General features: G+C 66.8%; 1 protein-coding gene across 1 annotated transcript; it reads right to left on the reverse strand.

Moving 5' to 3' along the window:
* Positions 1 to 686: 686 nt before the first annotated feature.
* CAPN15 (calpain 15) lies at positions 687 to 23771 on the reverse strand. The gene is made up of 13 exons (XM_080829907.1): positions 23662 to 23771; positions 15557 to 15852; positions 6589 to 8056; positions 5499 to 5707; positions 5243 to 5426; positions 4936 to 5159; positions 4071 to 4196; positions 3846 to 3998; positions 3274 to 3435; positions 2804 to 3036; positions 2540 to 2706; positions 2279 to 2457; positions 687 to 2201 (listed from the first exon to the last, which is right to left on the reverse strand). The coding sequence occupies exons 2-13, from the start codon at positions 15736 to 15738 to the stop codon at positions 2024 to 2026; spliced, it is 3465 nt and encodes a 1154-aa protein (XP_080686033.1). The 5' UTR covers positions 15739 to 15852; positions 23662 to 23771; the 3' UTR covers positions 687 to 2023.
* Positions 23772 to 24219: the final 448 nt, after the last annotated feature.

The following is a 24219-nucleotide window of genomic DNA, read 5'->3' on the forward strand; positions in this document are numbered from 1 at the left end:
CCGTGGGACGGGGACGGCGCCCCCCCCCCCTGAGCGGGCAGGAGGGGCCGAGTGGCAGCAGGACAGCCACCACGTCCCCTGTCACCCGTGGGACGGGGACGGCGCCCCCCCCCCCGAGCGGGCAGGAGGGGCCGAGTGGCAGCAGGACAGCCACCACGTCCCCTGTCACCCGTGGGACGGGGACGGCGCCCCCCCCCTGAGCGGGCAGGAGGGGCCGAGTGGCAGCAGGACAGCCACCACGTCCCCTGTCACCCGTGGGATGGGGACGGCGCCCCCCCGAGCGGGCAGGATGGGCCGAGTGGCAGGACAGCCACTTCTGTCCTGTGCACCCCCTTGCTCCATCTGCTCCTGCCTATAGAGCTGAGAGATTCAGACACGCCCCCCCGTCCCCCTGAAAGATGTCACACAGGGAGCAGCCACGCACGGGTGCTGGTCTGTCTGCGCGGGGACCGGCCTGCTGACCACGGCACGGTCTGGCCCAAGCCTCTGCCCTGCGCAGACACCCAGGCCTTCAGGGGTGCACGTGAGGCGCAAGCAGGGTGCCCCGAAGGCTGCCTGTGAGCACCTCGGGTGCTCCCCGCTCCCCCAGGGCAGGCTTGGTGGCCCTTGGACAGCCCCTGCCTGTGCAGGGCAGGTGGGAATCCAGGGACCCCGGGAGGGGTGGCAGACAGATCGGGAGGCATCAGTACAAAACAAAACGTTTTTATTTGGTCCGTTGGAGCCTGAGTCTGGAAACACCCAAGGAGAACCATCCCGCAAGGATGCGGACTGACACGCGATAAAACGGCCTCTGGGTCAGAAGAGCCGAACGCACAGGGTTACAAACATTCACAGCTCCTAGTAACAGGAGGGGACAAAGGAGGCCCGAAGGGGAGTGGCGAGCGCCCCGATGCTTCTCCAGGTGTAAGAGGCCCCCAAGCGCTCCAGGGCTGCCCACTGCCTGGGCACAGCAGGACACTGAGGCCAGGCAGGCCCCCAGGAAGCTGGCCTCCGATCTCCGAGGCCCGACAGCAGCCTCTAGGGAGGACGCCCGAGCAGCCACGGGGCCGCTCGACTCCCTGGGCTTCTGAGGCGGGGGAGGAGCTGGGAGGGGCTGCTGGGGCCTGCCTCTGCCCGGACAGCGAGGCCCAGGATTGCTGAGGGACCCTGGTCCTCCCGGCAGAGGTCAGGTGGTGTGAGGACAAACCACCTCGCCTGACAGCGGGCCAGGGCCTGGCTGGACCCTGCCCCACAGCCCCTGGCCTCCAGCCCCGGGGCATGGCTTCTTCACTCCTGGCAGGCGGTCCAGGAATTGCATAGTGTCATCAGAGGAGCGGCTGGGACCTTCCCCATCCCGGCCCTGAGCCCGTGGCCGCCAGCCACCTGCCTCCCGGGACACGCTGCTGGGACTCTGGGGACCCCTGCTTGCCTTGCGGAGGCCAGGGGGCAGGGAAATGTGCTCTGGGGGACAAGCTGGGGACAGAAGGCTCCTGCTGTCATGTCCCACGAGGGGGTGGTCCCTGCTCTAATCCTGGGATCCATCTCTGACCCCCAACGACGGGGGGTGGTCCCTACTCACTCTGGAGTTCCAGCCTCCATCCCAGAGGAGATGGCTGCTGTTCACCCTGGGGGTCCAGCCTGACCCCTGCAAGGGAGTGACCCCTGCTCCCACTCTGGGGTCCTGGCCTCTGACCTGCCCAGATTCGGTTCTAGGAGCAAGGCTCCGAGCAGCCTCCTCCAGGTAGGAGGCCCCCGGCCCCTAGGGAAAGAGAAGCCTCACCGTGGCCCCGGCCGTCTGAACCCAGCCTGCAGGCGGCTGGTCCCAGGGGCGGGCCCACAGGCCCCGGCCGCTCCCGGCATGTTGGAGGTATTCTGCTCTGCAGCTGGGAGGCCCTGGGCAGGCGGGAGGGGTGGGGAGGAAGGCCTAGGGGAAGCTACTACAGCTAGTGCCTCCCTGGGCGGGGTCCTGAGATTCTGAGTCAAGCGTCCTCTGTTGGGGTCTCCCTCATAAAGTGCGCGTGGGGGGGCTGGGAAGGTGGGGTGGTCACAGAGGCCGGGGGCCATGCAGGCCAGCGACTTCGGGCGTGAGAGGGGGGCTGTGGGTGCCCCTGGAGGTTGTCCAGTCACTGAGGAAGGCCTGCGCAGCCTTGCGGTGCGCCAGGCGGTGGGTGATGGAGAAGCCCGCGTTGCCCTCCAGCTGGGACAGGATCACCAGGACCTGCCTGGGGGAGGGGGCCGGTGAGGGCCAGCGGAAGCCAGGTGACGGGGCAGGGCAGGGGCCGGGCGGGGCGGGGCCCACCTGTGCAGCGGGGGCACGCTGTCCTGCGTGCGCAGGCTGCCGCGCGTGGACACCACGTTGAAGCTGTCCGAGCAGTCACACTGCACGTGCAGGTAGGACTTGGGGTGCCGGTTCTCCACCACCACGATGAGGCCCGCCCAGCCGTGCGTCAGGTAGTAGCAGGTCATGCCCTCGCGTCCCTGGCCACAGACCGTGCAGGAGTGGGCTGGGGCGGCGGCTCCTTCCCCGTCCCCCTCCCCCGGGACCCTGCCGGCCGCCCACCTCGTGCCGCTCGCCCCGGCTCTCGGTGAGCAGGATGATGGCGTCGGCCAGCGTGGTCGGCTGGGCCTCCACGGGCTCCACCATGACCAGCCTCGAGCTGTACACGGCCAGCACGTGGCCAGGCGGCTGCGGGCTGCAGCGCGGGACCCCCGCCGAGGGGCTGGAGGCTGCGGGGAGGGGCGGGGGAGGCGGGGGGCGGGCGTGTGAGCGCGGGCACGCGCAGCGCTCCGTGCGGCGGGGCGGGGCGCGCGGGGGCGCGGTTACCCTGCGTGCTGGCCGGGGGGCCCGGCGCGGCGGGGCTCCAGTGGTTGAAGGCACAGCACACCACGGCGTACTCGCCGGGCTCCAGCATCACGTCGCAGTTGACGAACTTCTTGACGGCGCGCTTGCTGTGGGCGAGCAGGCGGCCCAGGCTCAGGCGGCCCCCGCTGCCGAACGACGCGCGGAACACCAGGACGCACAGGTCCAGGAGGTGGCTGTCCACCGAGTCTGCGCGCCTGTGGCCCGGGGACGCCGGCGGTCAGCGCAGGGGCTGGGCAGCTCGGCCGGGCGCCCCCCTCCCACCCAACCCGCCGCGCGCCCGCTGCAGCTCAGCATCCTAGCCCGCGCCCAGCGCAGCCCCGCTCACCAGCCTACCCCGCTACCCCAATACCCCGCTACCCCGCCCCCCAGCCAGCCGACCACTCCGCCTCCCACCCGGCGCGGCCCCGCCCCCGCTCACCAGCCCCGCCCACCTGCTGCCCTCCTGGAAGAGGGCGAACTCCAGGGACGCGCGCTCCAGCACCGTGAGAGCAGTCACCCCCACCGGCCCGCTGGCAGAGCTGGGAAAGCAACCCTGCACACGCGCCTCCTGCCAGTCCGAGTGCACCTTGCAGATGTCCACGGAGTCGAAGTACCTGGACAGCGAGAGGGCAGCCCCCCTGGGCAGCTCTCATCCCAGCTCAGGCACAGGTACTTCCTGTCCCCGCTCCACCCCCTGCCCCAGGGCACCCTTCGCATCTCCTGGGACCAGGGTCTGGGAAGCCCTGGTGCTGGCTCTTGCCCCAGGACACCACCAGGGGGCACCCGGTCCCAAGTCTGATGGGGAGGGCTGGTGAGGATGGTGAGCCCTGGGGGTCCGAGCCCTCCACTCCCCCCCCCCCCCACTGACCCTGTGCTGAGCTGAATTCGGGGAGGTACAGGTGGGCTCTCCAGGACAGGGCACCACACGCTGGGACCAGGGGAGCGGCCAAGGGGAAGGTGGCAGGAGCACGGGGATGGCCTCGGGGCAGACACCGCACACCCGCTGCCAGCAGTGTCCCGCTACCTGATGAAGTCGCTGTACTCCATCCAGAAGACGCCCTCGCTGCTGCCGTGTGGCATGAGCTCGCTGCGCAGGTGCCCCGGCCAGTGCGGCCACTCATCGGACCAGCTGCCCTTCCAGGAGAAGCGGCCCCACGGGTTCCGGAGGCGCAGGAGCCTGCGGACCACAGGGCTCAGGGCCACGACCATGCCTGCCTCGGCTTCCACCACACACCCGCCCGGCCCCTACCTGGAGCCCTGGACGTCGCGGACGTCCAGGATGGAATAGGCGTGGCGGGGGCGCAGGCCCAGGCTCTCGTAGGCAGCGTCGTCCACCTTCATGTTGCCCCCCCCACAGGAGGCGCCCATGAGGAACCTGTGTGGGCAGAGCAGCCTCACTGACCTGGGGCCCCTCAGGACCCAGCGGCCTCTGCTGGCCCTGCCCCCCCAGCGGGGAGGTGCTGCACCCGGGTGGGGGGGCGGGAGGTGGGGAGTAGGGGCAGTGGAAGGCAGGGGGCCCTTCTCTGTCTGTGGGGACCCCGGGAGACACGTGGGACCCAGGAAGTGCTGGCCCAGCCCCCTCCACTGTGGTCCTTGGGCTGGGGGTCGGGCAGGCCCGGTCGCTCGGAAGCCTCAAGGCTGGCTGGCCCTGCCGGTGCAGGGCTGCAGCCCTCCGAGGGGAAGCGATGGCGCCCAGTACCAGCCGAAAGCACAAGGCCTTGGCACTGAGGAGCCGTCTCTCCCGGGCTTAAGGTTCCGGGCCCTCCCCACAGACACACTGGCCAGCGTGTGGCAGGTCTCAGAGGGCAGACCCCACTCCCACCAGGTGCCTCTGTGGGGCTCTCTCCACGCGGTTCCAAGCGGGCACTGGCAGTCATCACAGGCCCAGCTGAGGCAGAGGCCAACAGGCAGTGTCCTGCCTGCCCCCCCGCGCCACTTGGGCAGGCCGGACCCCCAGCCCGGCAGCGAGGGGTGCCGGCGACACCGGAGACGCAGGCTGTGAGTCAGAGCCGTTCGCCCTGCTCGTCCCACCGCTCCAGGCCCCGGCCCGGCTGTCCCCTCGCCTTGCCTCTCCTCCCAACGCCGCTGACCGCCACAGCGCCCGCCCCTCTTACCCAGCCTCCTTAGAACTCAGCATTTTGGCCCAGATGAGGTCAGTGTCAACGGGCTCCTCGCGGGGGTTAGTGGAGCTGACCTGCAGCGCCAGGCTCTCACAGGGGGCGCCGGTGAGCGTGGCCAGGCCTTCGATGGCGCGCCCTGCCTGGAGGGCAAAGTAGGAGCCGTGCAGCTTGGCCAGCGCCTTCTCGATGAGGGCCACCCACAGCTGCTTCCGCTGAGCCTACGGGAGAGGCTGGAGTCGCGAGGCCTGACGCTTGGCAGCCCCTCGCTGTCCCTCCCCCGCCCGCCCGCCCGCCCCGCCACCTGGGAGAAGAGGAGGAAGCCGGCCTCATCACAGGGCAGCATGTCGTCGACCAGCACCGTCGTCCACGTGCCGTCCTTGCACAGCCGCACCTGGTAGGCGCCCTCGGCGCACAGGCTGCGTGTGACCATCACCCGCTCCACCAGGTCGGGCCGCTCGGCCAGCACGGCCAGCGCACTCAGGAACCTGCACAGAGCCGGGGCGGTGAGCACCGGGGGCCTGCGCGCCGCCCAGCCCCTCCGCGGGCGCCCGGCTCACCAGCAGTTCCCCAGCAGCCCCTGCAGGATGTCCGAGGGCCGGAGGGTGTGGAACACAGACCACGAGGTGCTCTGGTCCCTGGACACGGAGCAGTTGATCTCATGGGGACGCAGCCACTGCCGCACACGCTGCTGGACGCTGTCGCCCGCAGGGAAGCCCACGGATGCGGGCCCAGGGGGGAAGCTGTCGTCCACGAAGTTCACGCTGTTCTGCAGGGGCCGTGACCTCACATTCAGGCTCCACCTAGCTGCGCCAGACCCACTACCCGGGAGACCGGCCAGAAAATGCTCCAGAAGGAAGAGGGTGGGGGTGTGGCGGGGTGCAGACAGCCGGAGGGCTGTGGAGGGCTTGGCCAGGGCTCGTGTGGGCCACGCCACCCCGTGTGGGCCTGGGGAACCGCAGCCCCTGGGATACTGCACAGCCCCAGCCTGGAGGCCACAGGGGCGGTGTGCATGGGCCGCCGGGAACCTGGGTGGCTCCCCCAGTCGTGGATGCCCCGGTAAGAGAAGCGGGGACGTGGCTTGGATCCGGAGCCAGGACCTGAGACCCCAGTGTCCGGCTGGGTGGCTGACGGTGACGGTGGGGACAGACAGCCCGTCCAACTGACCCCGGGGGCAGTGCTGCCCTGGACTCTGGCCTCCCCAACACCCGCAAAGGCAGAAGAGCGTGAGGGAGTGTCGCGTCCCATTTCAGCAGGGTCTCTGTGGCCGGAGGAAGCACTCGGCCGGCCTGCTGGGACGAAGCCTCCACCCACATCCTCCCCTCCTGTGGCTTCACCATCTGTGCGACATCTCCTGAGAAGGGTCAGGAGCGCAGACCATGGGGTCACGGACCCTCGTGGGTGCAGAGAAGGAAGAGGCAAGATGCGGGGGACAGGGACCAGGCCGCTGCTCCAAGCCTGGAGACAGAGGGGCTGGCCCTCTGGGGCAGGTTCCTCCCTCTCCCCAGCCTCCTCCCTACAGAAGGGACACCGGGGAAGGACAGAAGGCGTGAATGCCCCGACTGGGGGACTGGGGAGGTGCACAGAGAGGAGCCCACGGGAAGGGGAGAGCTGGCCTTGGGGCGTCGACACCGTCCTGGGGGCACTCACCTCCCGGCAGAAGGCCACAATGTTTTCCCAGAGGGCCTTGGCCTCCCCCTCGTCTGTCTGCCGCCGCTTCTCCACGTGTATGCTCTCCCTGCGCCTCAGGGGCGCGACGCCCCGGCGCTGGGCCACCAGGAGCTGGGGCGTGTGACAGGCGGCACAGTGCTTGGCCCGCGGCGTGTTGAGCAGAGTGCAGGCAGGGCAGGCCCACTGGCTCGGGCGCTCGGTAGGCAGCGTGAGGAGGGGGGCGCCAGGCCTGTGGGCGGAGCAGGGCCCAGACCTGTCGGCGCTGCAGTCGGGGCAGCGGCTGGGGGGCTCGCCGTGCTCCTGGAAGCCATGCAGCTTAGAGCAGCCGCACGCTGTGCACCTGGGGGCCGCGGTGGGGTTCTTGAGCGTGCACTTGGCGCACGACCAGGTGGTGAAGTCTGGGCTGGAGGGGCTGGCCGGCTTGTAGCGCACCGTGTCCCCGGCCAGGTCGATGACGTCGCTGCCGGGCGCGGCACCACAGGCCTCGCAGCGGGCCGGGCTCGAATGCCCGGGCGCAGAGCAGGAGCCACACCGGGACCGTGCTGGGCTGCCCTCGGTGGCCTCCTCCTCCAGCATGCCCAGCCGCTTGCTGGACAGCAGCTCCGCCAGGCGGGAGGCTCCGGCCGCAGTCCGCCCTGGGCCCTGGGGGAGCCCCTTGGAGCCGGCCGAGGAAGAAGGCTGGGGAGCCTCAGGCACCGGTGGCTGCAGCTGGGGGGGGACCTCACGGCGGCTACGAGGCACTGGGTTGTTCTGCAGGGTGGGCGAGAAGGGGCTGAAGGAGGTTGCCCGGGGGGGCTCCTGGTCGGTGGCAGAGGGAGGGTCAGCTTCGGCGCCTTCCCCGGGCTGGGCTGGGGCAGCTATACCGTGGAAGCCAGCGGGGGCCACGACCTCGGGGACCACCAGGGCCTCAGGAGGGATCCTGGGCAGCGAGAGTTTCCGGGGGCCCCCGCAGGCAGAGCAGGAGCCGGCCGCAGGCGTGTTGTGCAGCGTGCAGCGCCGGCAGGCCCAGCCGCTCCCGGGCTCGGCCGCCCCCTCCGGCTCCTCCTTCTGCTGCTGCTGCTCCTCCTCCTCCTCTTCGGGCTGCCCCCGGGCCGGCTCTGCCGACACCAGCCCCGCTGTCCTCCCAGGACCGGCTTCCTCCTTGCAGCTGCCCCTGGGCTCCGCCGGGACCCCGTTGATGACAGGCAGCAGGGAGGCACGAGGCACAGGCTCTGGGGCAAAGCCACACACCTCACAAGTCTCCTTGCCCAGGAAGTTCCGGAATGTGCAGCGGGCGCAGGGCCATTTCTGCTCCTCCACGCTGAGCCTGAGGATGTGGTCGAGGTCAGGCTTGTGCCGCGGGGCCTCGCAGATAGAGCACTGGCGCTGGCCAGCCGGGTTCAGGAAGGTGCAGCGCGCACACGACCACTCCCCAACTGTGGCCATGGACCCAGGCGAGTGTGTGTGGCTGCAAGGGAAGGTCCCAGTCAGTGGAGGCCCAGGAAGGGGCCCGAGTCTCCACCTGGGACGAGGGGCCCCAGGATCAGGCCCAAGAAGGCAGGCTCTGAGGGGTCTGAGGACATGAGGAGTTGGGGGGCCCCCAGGGGACCTCCCAGGTCTGTCCTTAGACCCCTCCTGGAGGCAGAGGGATGGGGCAGAACCACATGGTCCTAGTGGCCACGGGGCCCTGCTGGGGAGGCGGTCTTGGATCAGTCCCGGCAAAGCGTCCACGTGAACGTCCTCGACAGGTAAAGGGCACCCTCAAAAACCCACAGCAAACGTCACACCCAGCGCGGACACTCTGCGTGCTTCCCTCCCAAGACCAGGAGCTCAGCGCTGCCGGTCAGCGCTGTACCAGAGACCCAGCCAGAGCAACTCGGCGGGAAAGAGAGATGAACGGCATGCAACTGGAAAGGAAGGAGTAAAACTCCCTCTGTCTGCACGTGGCGTGATCCCACACACAGAATTCCCCCAAATCCACCGAAAAACCCTACTAGAGCTAATAAACGAATCCAGCGACATCGTACGGCATGAGACCGACACATAACCATCAGTGGGCTTTCCACGCCAGCAACAAAGAGCTCAACAGCCCGGAGAAGGGAAGTTAGAAGAACAGTATCACTTCATCTAAAATAACCGAGGGATACGTTTTAAAAAGGAGAAAACTTGGGGTGCCTGGGGGGCTCAGTGGGTTGAGCCTCTGCCTTCAGCTCAGGTCATGATCTCAGGGTCCGGGGATCAAGTCCCGCCTCAGGCTCTCTGCTCGGTGGGGAGCCTGCCTCCCCCTCTCTGCCTGCCTCCCTGCCTACTTGTGATTTGTCAAATAAATAAATAAAATCTTAAAAAAAAAAATTGCAGGGACCCCCCCCCACACACACCAAGTAGCCAAACTAGTCTCAAAAGAGGGAAAATGGAGACGGGGGTCCCAGCACAAGGACAGACTGTATGTCTGCGCATGGTCTGTGCGGCCAGGAGGACAGAACTGCAGAGCCCAGAAACACACCCTCACATATGGTCATTTTATTTTTTACTTTTTAAAGTAGGTTCCATGCCCAACATGGGGCTCGAACTCACAACCCCCAAATTAAGATCCTTGTGCTCTACTGACGGAGGCAGCCAGGCACCTGTGGTCCAGTCATTTTAGGCAGACCACTCCGTGGGGAAAGGGCAGGCTTCTCCACAGACGGTGCTGGGAACTCAGCACCTCAAGCAGTAAAGAGTGAAGCTGGGCCCTTACCTCACACTGTGTGCAAACATTAACTCAGAAGGGATCAATAACCTAAATGTAGACGTGAAAACCAGAAAACTCTTAGGAGATAAACTAAGGAAATTTTGTGACCTCAAGGGGCGCCTGGCTGGGTTAGTCGGGGGAGTGTGCGACTCTTGATCTTGGGGTCGTGAGTGCGAGCCCCGCACTGGGTGTGGAAATTACTTGAAAATGAAACCCTTAAAAACAAAAATTCTGGGGGCGCCTGGGTGACTGCGTCAGTGAAGCCTCTGCCTTTAGCTCAGGTCCTGGGATGGAGGCCGACGCGGGGCTCTGTGCTCAGGGGGGCGCCTGCTGGAGGTTCCCTCCTCCTGCGCCTGTGCCCAGCCACAGCTCACACATGCTCTCTGTCTCTCAAAATAAGTACAATCTTTAAAAAAAAGATTGTGACCTTGAACTTGACAATGGATAATTGGATGTGACACCAAAAGGACAGGCAGATAAAGGAAAAAACTGGACTTCATCAAAGCGAGGAACTTCCGTGCTTCAAAGGACCCAGCTGAAAAAATATGAGAACTCGTAAGAGAAAATATTTATGAATCAGGTCTGGCTCCAAAAACATAAAGAACCCTTGCTACTGAGCAACAAGAACCCTTTTCGGAAAAATGGGCGAAGGGCCGGAGCAGTCACGTCTCCAGAGGACACACAAGTGGCCGTGGAAGCACGTGGGAAGACGGAAACGTGCTCAGCATTGCCGGCCACCAGGAAAACGCAAACCCCATGTGGGAGACCCCACTTCACACCCGCTGTGGCTGGGGAGCCTCCAAACGGCCGGGGGCGGCAGGGACCACAAGAGCTCCTCCCGCCCCGCCTCTGCGCCAGCGGCCTGGCGGCCTCTCCCGATAAACAGTCACCACCCGGCCCTGCAAATTCCACTCCTGGGCACACACCCCGAAGGACCGGGAACTGGTGCCCTCGTGCGTGTGCGCGCACGCACGCACACACAGACACACACACTCAGAGCAGGTCCACGCACGACAACTCAGACATCCGCCAGCAAACAAACAGATAAAGGAGATGTGGAATGTTATTCAGCCACATAACAGGATTCTGATACATGGTCAGTGAGAGAAGCCAGACACAAAAGACCGCACGTTCCAGGAGTCCATGTACACGGAATCCTTACGGCAGGAGATCCGAGGCGGTGCGAAGCCCGGTGGGCCCCAGGGCCCGGGAAGTTCTGTAAGGAACACGGGTGATGCAGACGTCTGGGGACGGGGTAGAGGGGATGGACGCACACTGTGAATGTGCCTCATGCCCTCTGAAACGGTTACTTCATGTCATATGAATTTCAGCTCAAAAAAACCAAAAACAAAACCAAAGTGAGGGCTGGAGGGGAGGGCTAGGGCACAAATTGGGGGGGGCACCCTGACTCAGGGCTGCCGGCTGGATCCCCTGGTCTTTCTGGGGACCCCTGGGCAGGCATCTGACCACAAAAAAGCAATCCAGTAGCGCTGGAGACCCACACACTGGGCACGTTCCTGCTGAGCCCAGGCCACACGTGGGTCGTGGAGGGCCAGGCTGTCCCCGGAGGGGCGGGCCCTCTCCACTCACTTGTCCACTGCCAACCCAGACCGCTGAGCCCCGCGAGCCTGGTCCTGCAGCAGCAGTGGGGGCCGCAGCGGGGAGGCTTGCTTTGCACCCGGCGGCCCCATGGGGCTGTAGCAGGGAGCTGTCCCCCCAGGGAGATCACTGGGGACGTGGGGCAGGGGGATGTCCAAAGGCAAACTAGGTGGGAGAAAGGGCAGGGCCCCCTCTGCTGGGAACCTGTCCCAAAGTGCTGGCAACACCCAAGGCTGGGAGAGGGAGTCCCTCCTGGGCTGGGTGGCTGCGGGGCGGGTGACACTGGGGAGAGTGCCCCACCCCACCTGGGGGCCCTGTCCCAGGTCAGAGCTGTGCCTCAGGGGCAGGCTAACCCTCATGCCCTTGTCCCAAGGGATGGCCATGCACCCCACCCGTGCCAGGTGTGGACAGGGACATGGTCCTCCCCAAGTGGCTGTCCAGGCCTGTGGCATGTGTGTGTGTGCATGTGTGTACACGTGTGAGTGCGTGTGTGTGTGTGTGTGGATGCATCTAGTGCAGCTGGAGGGCAGTGCCGGCCCCTTGACCTGCACGGGCTAATCCGGGCGCGAGGAGGTGTCTCCACAGCAGGACAGAGTCTCCGCGGGCTGCAGCTGCTCTCCCTGGCAGAGATACCAATTTCTTTCCTTTTTTTTTCTTTTTTTTTGAGATACCAATTTCTTAACAAGGCACGAAGCCTCGGCTTCTGACGCCGGGTTTACACCAAACCCTTTCAGCTCAGGAAGAAAACTTGCCTCTTTAAAACAAAAAATCAAAAACCTCCCTGAGCAACAAGATTACTTCCCAAGGCCCAGGGCCCTTCCCAGCCTGCGTGGCCGAGGGTCACGAGCTCCCACAGCCTTGCCCACGCATGGGCCATGACGAGCGGGTGGGGCTGTGCCAGGCTGCGTGACAGGGGCGTGTGGCACCAGCGGGGGGGCAGGCCAGCTTTGACCTTCGCTTCTGTGCCGTGAAAAGCCCAAGAAATCTTTCTGGAGACCAGGGCGCTCCCCACTCAGGGAAGGGCCCCCAGTCAAGGTGTGGGTCAAGGTGTGGGTCACAGCGGGTGCCCACACGTGGCTTCCACCCTGGTTCCAGGCCCAGGGGACGCTCACTCACCCTGGACACGGCCTCCACCCCCCACCCGGCCTGGTCGCAGGGCCCAGCAGAGCGAGTCTGACACTGCAGGCCATCTGCCCGTGGGAGGGGCGTCCAGAGACCAGACTCAGGGCCCGTCCTCCACGCAGGAAAGCAGGGAGGAGAGCCCTCCTAGGACACATCTGCCCTTGGCTCCAGGGCTCTGGGGGCCCCGGACGCACTGAGCAAGGCCAGGCTGGGGAGGGAGGGGGCCCAACGCCTGTCTACCCTCCTAACCCACCAGCCGCCTGGTCCATGGCCTGGGTACAGCTGCATAGGAGGCACGTGTCCCCGGGTGCTCGCCAGCACCAGGGACACTGGTGGGACAGGGCCGGTGTCACAGCCGTCACAGTGGATAAAAGCACATCAGGAAGATTCTGCCTGGGGTTCAGAAAGGCTTACATGGAAACAGTGCCTACGACTCAAATTTCGCCCTGGGGACACGGAGGGCAAGCAGAGGCACCCCTGGTTAGAGTAAGGCTTCTGGCGCTGGCCGCAGGGGCGCAGGGGCTCCCAGGACAGGCGGCGGTGGCACTATGCTCCCTCTCGGACCCTGCAGCCCACAGCGAAGTGGCCCCAGGGTCAGCGACTGGATGACCAGAGGAGCCTGAAATGCCCCCTGACTTCACCTCCCTTGGCACCCCTTCTCTGACTCCACAACCCCGGCGTCCCCCCAGCATGACGCAGGGCGGGAGCTGAGGGCTCGGGAGACACCCCGAGAGGCCAGAGCACCCCACCAGCCTGGGAGGAAGCAGCGCGTGGGGAACGCTGAGCCAAGGCCAACCCCAGTGAAAAGCAAGCCCAAACCCCACGACACCACATGCTCCAAGACACAGACGAGTCACAGCCGGGAGAAACCAGCTGCCCAGGGAAAGAAAGGCCACGTCAACGGGAAACTGAGGCAGCCGTCCAGAAAACCCCAACACCAAATTCCTGCCGTGCCCTCCATCATCTGGGGACTGCTCTGGAGTCCCTCTCGGGGCAGGGTCAGGTCTCCCTAGCACCCGGGACACAGGCCTGCAAGAATGCAGAAACTCCCGGTCACCACTGCGGGGGCGGCCCAGTCCCAGGGCGATGCCTCTCCTCCCCAGAGACAGCGAGCAGTGAGTGGCGTCACACAAAAGGACCTCAGTGAAGCCGCCACGCCCAAAGGTCTGGCTGCCCTGATGGCTGTGGCCGCCTGACCTCTGACCCCTGCGGCTGTGAGGTGTGTCCACGCGCCTCCCTCTGGGGCCCCCTCAGCCAGCCTTGTGTCATGCTCCCCACTCCTGTGTCCCCACGGGTTGCAGGCGACACCGGCCACGTCATTGCTTAGGGATCAGGGTGAGCAGCTCCCTGGGCCTGGTGGCGGGTTACGGGGACACGCCCGCACGTGGCTCTCCCAGCTTCCTCAGGGCAATGGGGTGGTTCCGGCCAAGGAGGCAGCGAGCCCAGACGCGGGGCAGGAGCCGCGGTGCTGCCGGCTTCCTCACAGGGCCTCCTGGCCCCCCGTGCCGGGCAGAGCACCCCACACGTGTACGCCTGTGACCGCGTGCCAGGTGTGCGTGTGGGGAGGGCTCCTGTCGCAGTGGTTGTGTGTGGCCCCCATCCTGCCATCCGCCTTGCCCAGCTCCCCGGCCAGCTCCCTGCACCGGCGGACCGTCTTCTCATCCCCAGTCTGGACATCTGTGAACTCCTCAAGGTCGTTCGCAGTGTCTCCTCCTGCTTCGCCTGCTGCTCCCAGTGGCTGACATGGACTGAGCCTGGGTCTGGCCGGCTGCAGAGGGTGATGGAAAGGGGCCGCTCGTCCACCAGCCCAGGGGTAGGAGTGTGGCAGGACGCCAGGAGAATGAGAAAGTTTGACTGGGTTCCGCAGTGTGTGCCAGGATCCAAAGTGACACGCGAGCGTGCCCCCTGGCATCCTCGGCCGCGGGGCAGAAGGAGCTGCCTGGCAAACCCCGCAGGGTCCACGCCGCCTGCTGCTCCCCGGGCAGGGGGTGCCCTCCCAGGACCCAGGAATTCTACTCGTAGCGATTCATCCTAAGGAGATAATGAGAATTTGTAAAAAGCACGCGGACAGACGAATGCATGGGACGCTGCAAATCAGACCACGTAGGGACGCTGGCCCCCACCCGCCGGGGTGTCTAGCATCAAACAGGCAGATGGTCCTGAGTGCTGGCCAGGACAGGGAGGCACGAAAGCTCTCCCCTACAGCACTGCTGGGGACGGGAAGCGGTGCACCGTGGCGGAAAACAGACTGGCAGTGTCTTAGAAAGCTAGAGGGCCCCCACGGCAGCAGCCGCGTCCCGGGGCCCCGCCCCAGGGAAAACGTGTCTGCACAAAATCCTACACGTGAGTGCTCTCACAGCAGCACAGGTCATCAAAGCCAAGTGGAAACAACCAAATGTCCGTTAACCGAAGGACGGCTGCGACAGGCCGCGGTCTGTCCATACAACAGGCATTTACGATTTGGCCACGAAAGGAACGAAGCTCGGGCGCCCGCTCCCGTGGCTGGGGCCTGACGGTATTATGCCTGGTGAGAGGCCGGGCACAGGAGGTGTTCTAGGGTTCCCCTCGTAGGACGTTTCCAGAAAAGGCACATCTACAGGCAAGAGGCAGGGTGGCTGCCTGGGGAAGGGAGGTGAGCAGCAGGGGCCCAGGGGGAGACGTGGGGGAGCAACTCCGGAAGTGGCCGCGACCAAAGCCGCAGAGCCGCACGCTCGGGGGCAGGGGACGAGAGCACACAAGTCCCACCTCACGCCAGCTGTTTCAGAAAGACACAGACGTCCACTGGTGCGTCACCGACGCCGGCGTGAGGCAGCAGAGGAAACACCCAACAACCCACGTTGCCGGCTCTGGCCACTCACCGGCCATCATGCCCCCAGTGCCTCCTGCTGACTCCTCCAGCGCCTCCCAGGCACCTTATCTGCTGGGGCTCAGGCCTTGGGGCCCACGCCATCCCAGAAGAGACCCCCATTAGGACCCTGCCTGCCGTCCAGACACCAGGAAAACTGTGCTACATGAGAACGCCTGGTCTATGGGAAGTAGTGGCCAAGCACAGCATAGCAGGTGCCTTCGAGAGAGGGCGAGCCCACTGCCACTGCCTCTCCCTGGGGCCGGAGGAACCCTGAGTATGTGCAGAAAGGTCCGCTGGCGCAGCGGTACCCCGCACCTAGGGAGGGCCGGGGTCCGGTGGCCTCCCCTGCATCCCCACTCCAAGCACAAAGCGCCAGAGGCAGCTTCAGCAGGCACAGCTCACCGAGCCACACGTCCCGCAGGAAGGCCACCCCATCCCTGTCCCAACGGCAGCCGCCAGCCAGGCCAAGGCACACACAGCCCAGCTCCCTGGGGAGGGCTGCAGCAACCCCAGAGCCTCTCAAGCCGTGGGCCTTTTGGGAAAAGCAACTTGCCCAAGGAACCTCGGAAACGGGACCCCATCTCTGCAATCCCCTCTCCTCCGGCCGGGAAGGGGCCGCCCTGACAGAACAGCACCCCCGCCCCCTGGACCCCCGCCCCCTTTCTTACCTTCGGGCCCTGGGACGCGGGGGCTGGTGCTGCCGGGTGACCAGGGCACCACCCCAGACAGGCCCCCCAGGGCCGCTCCTACACCAGCCGGCTGCTGCAGGGGGCCCGGGGTAAGGCGGTCCCCCGGGGAAGCCGTGGTCCGACTCGGTCTCGGTGGCCAGCGAGGAGGCGGAGCTCCCCATGGCCCCCGCGATGGCGGCCGCGCGGAGACCCGGGCCTGGTCACACGCGGCCCGCAGTGGGCGAGGTGGAGCATGGAGGGAGGACGGCGCCCACGCCGGAGACAGGGCGGCCGGGCTGCTCAATCACACAACAGAGATACACACAGAGAGAATAAAGAGAAACAGGAGAAACAGCATGACTCACAGGAAAGAAGCCCCCAAAGCCTGGGGGGGCTCCCCAGTGCGCTAGCGGCCTCGGGGACCCAGGCCCCACAGCCGGGGTCCCGGCAGAGCGGAGGTGCAGGGCTGCGGCGGCTAGCCCGAGGCCCGCCCCGCCACCAGCGCCCCTGCTCCGCTCCTGAGATCCGACCCCAACCCCTCAACCGCCCAGAGGGGCCGGCCACGTGTCCACTTGCCGGGCTTCAAAGGGAGTCACACCCCCACTGAGAAAACACCACACGGTCACGCTTTACTGCAGAAAAAAGGACCCGGGAGCGTTTGGCCAAACGGAACGGAGAAACAAGCAAGCGCGTGCAGCAGAGCTGGGACAGCGGGGGGTGGGGGGGGCGCCGAGTGCCCACGTAGCCCAGAGGAGACCCCCAGGGCTCCGAGACCGGCAGAGTGTGGCTACCACATCTCTTCCGGAGCCTTCCAGAGGGAAAGCCTCCCCAGCCCTGGGGAGAGATGGGTGACTCAGGAAGGACCCGCGGATGGCCTGCGTTCAGGGGAGACCATCTGACGCCCAAGGGTTGAGCAGGAGGCCCCTTGGCTCGATCCAGACAAGGCAAGTCCCAGTCAGGCCCGGGGCCAAGCAGAACCGGCAGCCCGCTTGGCTCTGGGGGCTGGGGGGGCCAGTGACACAGGAAGAGGGGGCCGGGGTCGGAGAAGCCTGGGCCCCTGACCCGGAGGAGCTCTGGCCAGATCAGCCAAGTCCCTCGCGCAGCGACAGAATTTGCTCAGACGGCCTTTACTCCGAGGAACGGGGACGTGCGTGAGACAGGGCGGCGCCCACCCTGACCAGCCCAGCGGCCTCGCTGGTCCCCTGCCCCTCAGGCCTCCCCAGGGGGCCCCAGCAGGGCCGAACAGAGGAGGCAGAGGCCCCGCGGCCTGCGAAGCCGACACCGTCCCCACAGCACTTGAAGGCACGTCTGTCGGCGCCGACCCACGGGAGCCTCACGGGAGCCGCGGTGCCTTCCCCAGCCGTCTAGCAGCCGCGTGAGGAAGGTTAGACGAAAGGAATCTACGAGACGCATCTTATGTAACGCAACACATCCAAAATATCTCCGTGCCGGCCTGAGATTTAGGTGAAACCACGTGTGAGCTACGTGACACTGCGCTCAGGCGAGACGTTTGGACTCCGCTGTGGTCACGCTCCTCTCCTCGTGGGGGAGCCACGCTCGAGCCAGCAGCCACGCGTGCCGGCGCCTTCCACACTGGGCAGCGCGCAGGGCTCGCTCCCCGGCGGCCGGCTCCTCCTCAGCCAGGGCCACCGCAGACCCCGGCCTCTCCCGGGCTTCCAGGGCAGACCCCAGCGGCCCCTCGGATGCCTGAGCTCACCCACGCGGGAGCCCCTCGTGGGAAGAGCCTGAGCATTTCCGATGCTCCTTTCAAAGCCAAACCCTGGGCAGAGGGAGGGTACGTGAGGGCAGAGGGGGCCGGAGGGGGCGCCAGGCCCACAGGAGGTGTCGGGGGACAGAACTGCTGGCACTTGGCTCCAGGGCCATCATGGTCCTGACAAAGAGCTCTGCCCGGGGACAAATGTCACGCAGCCCTCTTCCCCTGCAGGGCCTGCTGGGCGGACAAAGCCCCCCAGGGCTGCCTGCCTTCCCGAGGCGGGCACACGGGCTGTAGGCCAGCCCCACGGACACTGGGGACTCGCTGTCCATCGCTCTGTGCGTCTCTGCTCATTTCACGAACACCCGTCCGGCGTCCGCGGGGTGCCAGGCCCCCAGCAACGCCTGAACCCTGCGCACTCAGGGTGCACTTTCTGGCTGCTGTGCCTTCACAGGTCTCTGGGCAGAAGCCGGAGCGGACGCCAGCTTCCTGTCGGGGAACGGAGCAGGGTGCTGGGCAACACGGCACCGCGGGCAATGCTCCTGTCTGCGGCCCGACCGGCCACCCCAGTCCTCCATGCCCTCATTTGGGAGCCGCTGCCCTAGATTTAAACGGGGCGGTGGCCTCGATTGGCCTCAGGGAACCGCGGGGGCGGGGCTGCAGTCCCAGCCCCCAAAGGTGTTCGCCACTGGGTGGACTGGCGGGTCCCCCAGCCTGGGGAGAGCAGATGCCTGGCACGGCCCTCCAAGGGGACAGCGGGGGTCGATCCTACAGAGTGAGGAGCACAAGGGCCCAGCGAGAACGACCCCTCCTTAAGCCCCACGTGGGGAGCACCTATGTTGGTCACGGCGAGTACCCCCCACCCCTCACCCTAGCCCACCTGCGCGTCCCTGCCCGTGGGCCCCGAGAGAGTCGGGCGCTGAGCCACAAGGACACAGGCATGTTGTTTCCACCAAGTGAGAACTTACCCGGGCAAGTGAAGGCCAGAGAGGGGAACACAGCGTAGGCCACACCCCAGGTCCCACTCTGTCCCATGCTTGGGGGGCACAAACAGTCAGTCCCATGGTACTGGGGCCCCTGAGTCCTGTGTGACAACGGTCTGGGCTCCGTGCGGGCACACGGCGCTTGGTGATGCCTCTTCCCGTGCGCACACGCCCCGCCCAACCCCCGCCCCCCCCCAGTCCGCGCTGTGCGCTCCCCACGCCGTGTCCCAATTCCACAACACCCCACCCTGAGATCTCATGGGCGTGCATCTCCCCGTCTGATGGTAACCGGCCTGCACGAACTGCAGCAGCCCTGCCAGGCTGCCTGAAGTCGGCCCTAGGATGGGCACAGGGGAGGGACGGAGGACAGCAGTCTGCGGGGAGGGCACCGAGTGCCTGAAGGGCCACCCCGCCAAAGCCCAGAACCGCACCCACCAGACACGAGGCGGAGTGCCAGTGGCCTGGTGCTCCCCCCGTAGCCCGAGGGAGTCAGGCCTGACCCACCCGGGGAGGTCCAGACCTCAACCTCCCTGTGGCCCTGGACTGGTAGGACAATACCCTCCCTCAGGGCACATGACCAGGGGCGGCCCATCAGGCGTGTGGAGGGTCCTCTGGGGAGGAAACACCAAAGGCGTCGCAGACGTGGCCTGGCGAGACACATGTGCTTTGCAGCTTGCCCTGCAAAGACAGGACCACAGTCTCACGCCCCAGATGCTGTCAGGCAGGGGTCCGGGAAGCGGGTTAGGGGGTTCTAGACAGAGGCCAGGGAACTGCCGCAGAGAGAGGGGCTGCCCGCCCTGCTCACGCCCCGCCACTCCCTGAGCGACCTACAGCCCAGATGCACACACAGCCCTGGGGAAGGAGGTCTCCTGGTGTGACAGACGCCAGACCCTGGCCAGGCACATGCACCTGGAAGGCACTCCCTTTCCTGGAAGGTTCTGGACTCTGGCCGGGGCCGCAGTCCCACTCCCAGGCTTATCAGCACTGAGCCAGAGTTCATTGCAGTGAGTGCCAACTTGGTCTGTCTCCACCTCCGGACACGTGGGCCTGGACAAGGAGTGAACCTCAGTCACCCTGGGCATGCTCCCATGGCTGGTGGCCCAAGGGCTGTGTCCCTTTAGAAGCTGCATCTGTCCCTTACCCAGAGGAGGCTGGAGGCTCTGGAGCAGCTGTGGTGCTCGGCCAGCTCCTTGCTGCCTAGTTCAAAACCCCTGACTACCATGGGCCAGCCAGAGTGGCAGACAGGGCTGTTCGGGATCCTGGGGCCCCAGGGGACGGGGCCTCCTTCAGCCTGGGTCTGCCTGCGGTGGGGGTTGCCAGGGAAAGTTACCCAAGGGGGCAGGCGCCAGGAAAGCAGCAAGGCAGCTGAAATTCTGGTAGGCTCAGATCCCCGAATCAGCGGCTACTCTGCCCACCAACGGGGCAACCCTGCCCCAAGCCCAGCAGCTCTGCTCTCCTTAGCATTCGAGGACCCTGGTGGGGAGGAGCACGCACTCTCTGCTCAGGCCCTTCAGGCCGAACAAGGGCCCAGGCTCCACCTCGCTGTGGCCTCCACCACTGGCTCACCGTGGCCCTCCGGCGAACACCGAGGCCAGCCACTCCCACCTGCTGGCCCCAGAGCCTGTGCCCCAAGAGGTGATGTCACCACCCCGCTGACCTCAGAGAGCCAGGTCTCAGGGTTAAGGCCGTGGGCTCTGGGAGGGTACCCAGCACTTCCTGTGAGCAAACCTGAGAGGGATGGGGCTCTGTCCCAAACCCTTGCCCTCCAGACCAGGAGCTGCTGCCCGAGCGCACTACAGGATGGCGGTCACTCTAGGCACGTCTCAGGCCCTGCAGTCCCCACAGGTTCTGGCAGCCGTCGGGGCTCGCCATGCAGCTTACCCCCCCCACACCCCGCCGGCTTCCTGGGCACGTCGGGGCAGGCACATCGGGCGAGGTGGGAGGGGAGGAGACGGACCTCTCAAACCAGACGCACACGCACGCCCGGGGCCGGTGCTGCCCACACGGAGGGGACAGGGTGGCTGCACGTCCTTTTGTGTCAGTGTCCTACAGCACCTGTGGTGCATCACAGGAAAGGAAACGAACTACATTTCCAGCAACAGCGTTTTCAGAGGAACAGGGACGTCCTCAGGATTCCCTAGTTCGCGAGTCTGACACCGTTTAACATCTCACCGTATTTTCTCTGGAGAAGGGACCGGCACCAGACATGCACCCTCACTCTGGGCACTTCGGTGCTTCTGCTCGCCAGCTGGCGGCAGAAGCAGCCTTGGCCCGGGCAGCCTGGTGACCTCAGGCCTCACTGGCAGCACAGGTTTCCGGGGGTCATCAGCTCAGCCCAAGGGAGGAAGAGGGGAGGCCGGGGAGCCGTGGGGACCGGGCCCCATGAGCTCGGGGCTCTCTGCAGCCACCTTTCCAGATCGGCAGGGCTCTAGAACATGCTGCCTCTCCTGCTAACTGGAGGGGACTATCAAGTTAGGGGGGAAGGTCCTGGGGTTCGAGGTGCACTGAATTCCAAAGGGCACGGGCGGATGTGGAGGGGACGGAGTGCGAGGAGGGACTCGCTCTGCTTCGGGCCTGGGCTGTGACGGCAGGGGAGGAGCAGGAAGCTGCCGCCCAGGCCTCCTTCGAACACACGCACACGTGACACTGCTGAGCAGCAGCGATCAACCTGCTGTCCTACTGGTGCTCCTGCGGCACCGTCCAGGCCCATCCCCCAGCCTGGCCACCGGGCAGGCGGGCACAGAGCTCCTCTCAGTCGTGGGGAAAAGTGCAAACAGGGCGTGGAACGGCGGCCGAAGCGTGATGCTGGGTACCGGCACGGGAGGCAGAGAGGCCGAAACATGCATGCGCTCCGCTTGGTCTCCTGCGAATCCACACCTGGTGCCCAGACAAGTCCCTGCAGGAGGGAGAGAGTCGCGGACTTGCCCACCGGCCCCTCCTGGGCTGTATGCACTGGGCCAGGACACCCCTCGGTCCTCCCACAGCCCCCCGGCCCCTGCACCTGGCCCTTCTTGTGCTGGTGGCACCGACATGGCTGTCCGTGGAGCCCCTGCTCAGACCCTTCCCTGGGCCGCTGCCAGGACCCAGAGAATGACAGGGTACGGCTGGGCAGGTCTCCAAGCTCAAGGGGGAGAGGCAGCCCAGCCTCACCCCACAGCCTCCTTCCAGCTCATTCCGAGAGGGCGGAAGCCAGTGAGTCCACTCCTCAACCCAGAAAAGGCTGTGGGGTGCCATTCTGGACGGCCCAGTGATGACTGGAGCCACCTGCCAGCACGGAGCTGACAGAGGCTGTTCCCTGCCCACCTACTCAGTGTGGATGGGATGACGCTGAGCACCGAGGGTCTGTGTGTGCACAGCAGCCAGAGACGGTCCAAGCTCGGCACAGATCGCTTGGCCCTTCTCAGCAGAGCACGAAGGGAGGAAGGTGGGGGAGCCTGGGTCCACGCCGAGCAGCTTGGCCAAAAAGATTAAGTCACAGACACAATCACAGTCCTGCTCTGGGACACTTCTAGGGTACGGTGCTGAGGAAGGGGGTGCAGGGCGGACCCGAGGGACGAGCAGCCAGCAGGTGTCAGGAGCAGTGCTGGTGGGAGAGGAGAGCAGGAGCAGGCCTGACCCCAGAGCTCGTTCTGCACAACCAGGGCCCGAGAGCCCTTGCTTGGGGTCTGGGCCCCGGCTTTTAAAGTCTGATGAAGTGACCAGCCAAGCCAGCCTGCGCGTCCCCACGCTGCTCTGGGCTGCGCTCTGCAGCCTCTAGGCCCGGTGCCGAGCGGCGGGACGCCCGTGGGTGTGTGTGACCAGTCACCTGGAGCCAGGTTCCTGAGAGCATCCAAACGGTTCGCATGTAACCAGACCCCCATGCTTCCAGCACCTTCTGTGCCGGAGGCAGCACGCCGGGGTGTGGGGGGGGGCAGCCTGCTCTGCGCCCAGACTGCAAGACCGCGGGGGCCTGCCCCCTTGGGCTCTGCGCCCACCGTGGGCCACGAAATCCCACCAGGGTTCCTGAGGGAGAGGGATTTTAGCGCAGAGGGGCGCGTCCTTCCGGTACCCCGCACGCAAGACCCACACGGGAGGCCGTGCGAGCGGAGGGCCATCCAAAGGCAGCGGGTCAGACACCTGCAGGTGCAGCCCCCTGTGCCCCTGGCCTCTGCCTGCTTGTCTGAAAGCCCGGCTGAGCCCGGTGCTAGCCACGACAGGAGAGCTGCACACAGGCCGGAGCGCGGGGAGCGTCCGCCAACGGCACCACCGTCCGGCCAGCCGAGCGGGCCTCTCTGGTGGAGGGCAGAGGACTCGGGACCCGCCACCGCAGCCCTCAGCGCCCATGGCCTGTGGGAGCCTGCCTAGCGGTGCTGTCACTGAGCCTCGGCCCAGCAGGGCTTGAACTGGGCTCTCAGGAGGTCATGAGGTCACCAGCCAGTCTGCTGGGGAGCAGCTCCAGAGAGGTCAGATGCAGAAGGAAGGGAGAGAAGTGCCCTTTCGGGAGCAGGATGACCTGAGAGGACGTCAGAGGTGCCCAGCCCAAGGCCAGGCGGAGCCGGCTTCCTGCAGGAGGAGTCTGCGCCCGGCACTGCCCGGCACTGCCCTGCAGCTCCCCGGCCTGCCCGGCCCCGTCTTTCAGTTCCCTCTCTCGCCAGGGCTGTGGAGGGATGGATGAGCCCCGCCTCCTGCCCCGGCCCCTCTCTGCTGACGAGGGATCTGGACATGACCCAGCCGACCCTCACAGCCCTCCACACCCGGCCCCAGTGCAGCCTCCCCCCCGCCGCCCCCCGCCCCCAGCGGCACCGCGCTGCTCCGCAGGACCCCAAACTCCGGGCCTGGTCTCGCAGGGGTCCTGCTCACCAGCTCCCGCGCAGTCAGGGGGCCGCCCCTACAGCCTCGCGGTCAGGGCCACAAGGGTCCCCTGGTCAGGAGCGAAGGGAGGCCCGCAGGAAGAGCCAGGGGCCGCCCAGCCGCCCGGCCAACCTTCCCCGGAGCCCCCGCCCCCCCCCCACTCCGCCGCGGCCGGAGCGCCACCCCCAGAGGAACAGGGAACAGGGAAGTGTGGGGCGGCCAACGGGAGCCGCCCCCGGGAAGTGCCCGCGGTCCCTCCGCGGGGGGCACCGGGGGGCACTCCCCGCAACGCCGGCGGGGTCAGAACGCGCCCGGACCGTAAGGGCACTCAAGGACAGGCCGGGGCCGGGGCCGCCTCCCGCGTCCGCAGCACCCCGGGGCTGGCCTCCCGGCGACCCAGACGACCCGGGTCCGCGCCCGCTCCCCTCTCGGGCGGCGCCCCCAGCCCGGCCCGGGCTCCGGACCGAGCTCGGGGCGCGCCGCTGGGGGGCGGGTGGGGGCAGCCCCCCGGTGGCGAGGCTCCGGCGCGGGTCCAGGCCGCGCCCCCGGCCCAGCCCGGCCCTGCCGGCCGGACTCACCTCCGCAACCAGGCGGCGCCTCCTCAGTCCCCGCGGCCCGGGCGGCGCGGCCCCGGGCCTGCTCGCCTGCGCCGGCCGCTCCACAACTTCTGCCGCCGGCCTCCCGCGCTGAGTGGCGGAGCAGCCGCGCGCCCGGCCCGGCCCCGACCCGGCCCGCGTCCGGCGCCCGCCCTACGCCGCCTCCGTAGCGTAGCGCCCGGCCGGGGCCCCGCGGCTACGGCGCGCCTGAGGCGCACACCGCGCTGTGAATCGCGCGCGCGGACTACCGCTCCCACAGGGCCGCGCGACGCCGCCAGGCCGGAAGCTCGGGGCGGGGCCCGGCGCGATGCGGATCGGGAGTTGTAGTCCTCGGATGTCCGCCAGCAGACGCGGCGATCGGCTCCCTCCCCGGGCCCGCCGACTTCCCGGGCCGCTCCGCCCACCGGCCCCGCTGGAGACGGCCGAGCCCAGGGCTCCGGGTGGCGCTGCGTGTCGGGTCTGGCTCGGAGCGGCGGAAAGGATGCTTCGAGGACAGAACCGCGACTACTACTCCCAGAACGTCCTGCGCGGGAGGAAGGG

Source organism: Martes martes (assembly GCF_963455335.1).
Source record: "Martes martes genome assembly, chromosome: 18".
NCBI lineage: Eukaryota > Metazoa > Chordata > Mammalia > Carnivora > Mustelidae > Martes > Martes martes.

Excerpts from the sequence above, each read along its gene's own strand:
- CAPN15 (XM_080829907.1), bottom strand. The coding sequence starts at position 15,738 with ATGGGGAGCTCCGCCTCCTCGCTGGCCACCGAGACCGAGTCGGACCAC. Across the intron at positions 2,458-2,539 it reads GCCGGGGCGAGCGGCACGAG|GGACGCGAGGGCATGACCTG; the intron begins GTGGGCGGCCGG and ends GTCTGTGGCCAG. Across the intron at positions 2,202-2,278 it reads AGCGTGCCCCCGCTGCACAG|GCAGGTCCTGGTGATCCTGT; the intron begins GTGGGCCCCGCC and ends CCCCTCCCCCAG.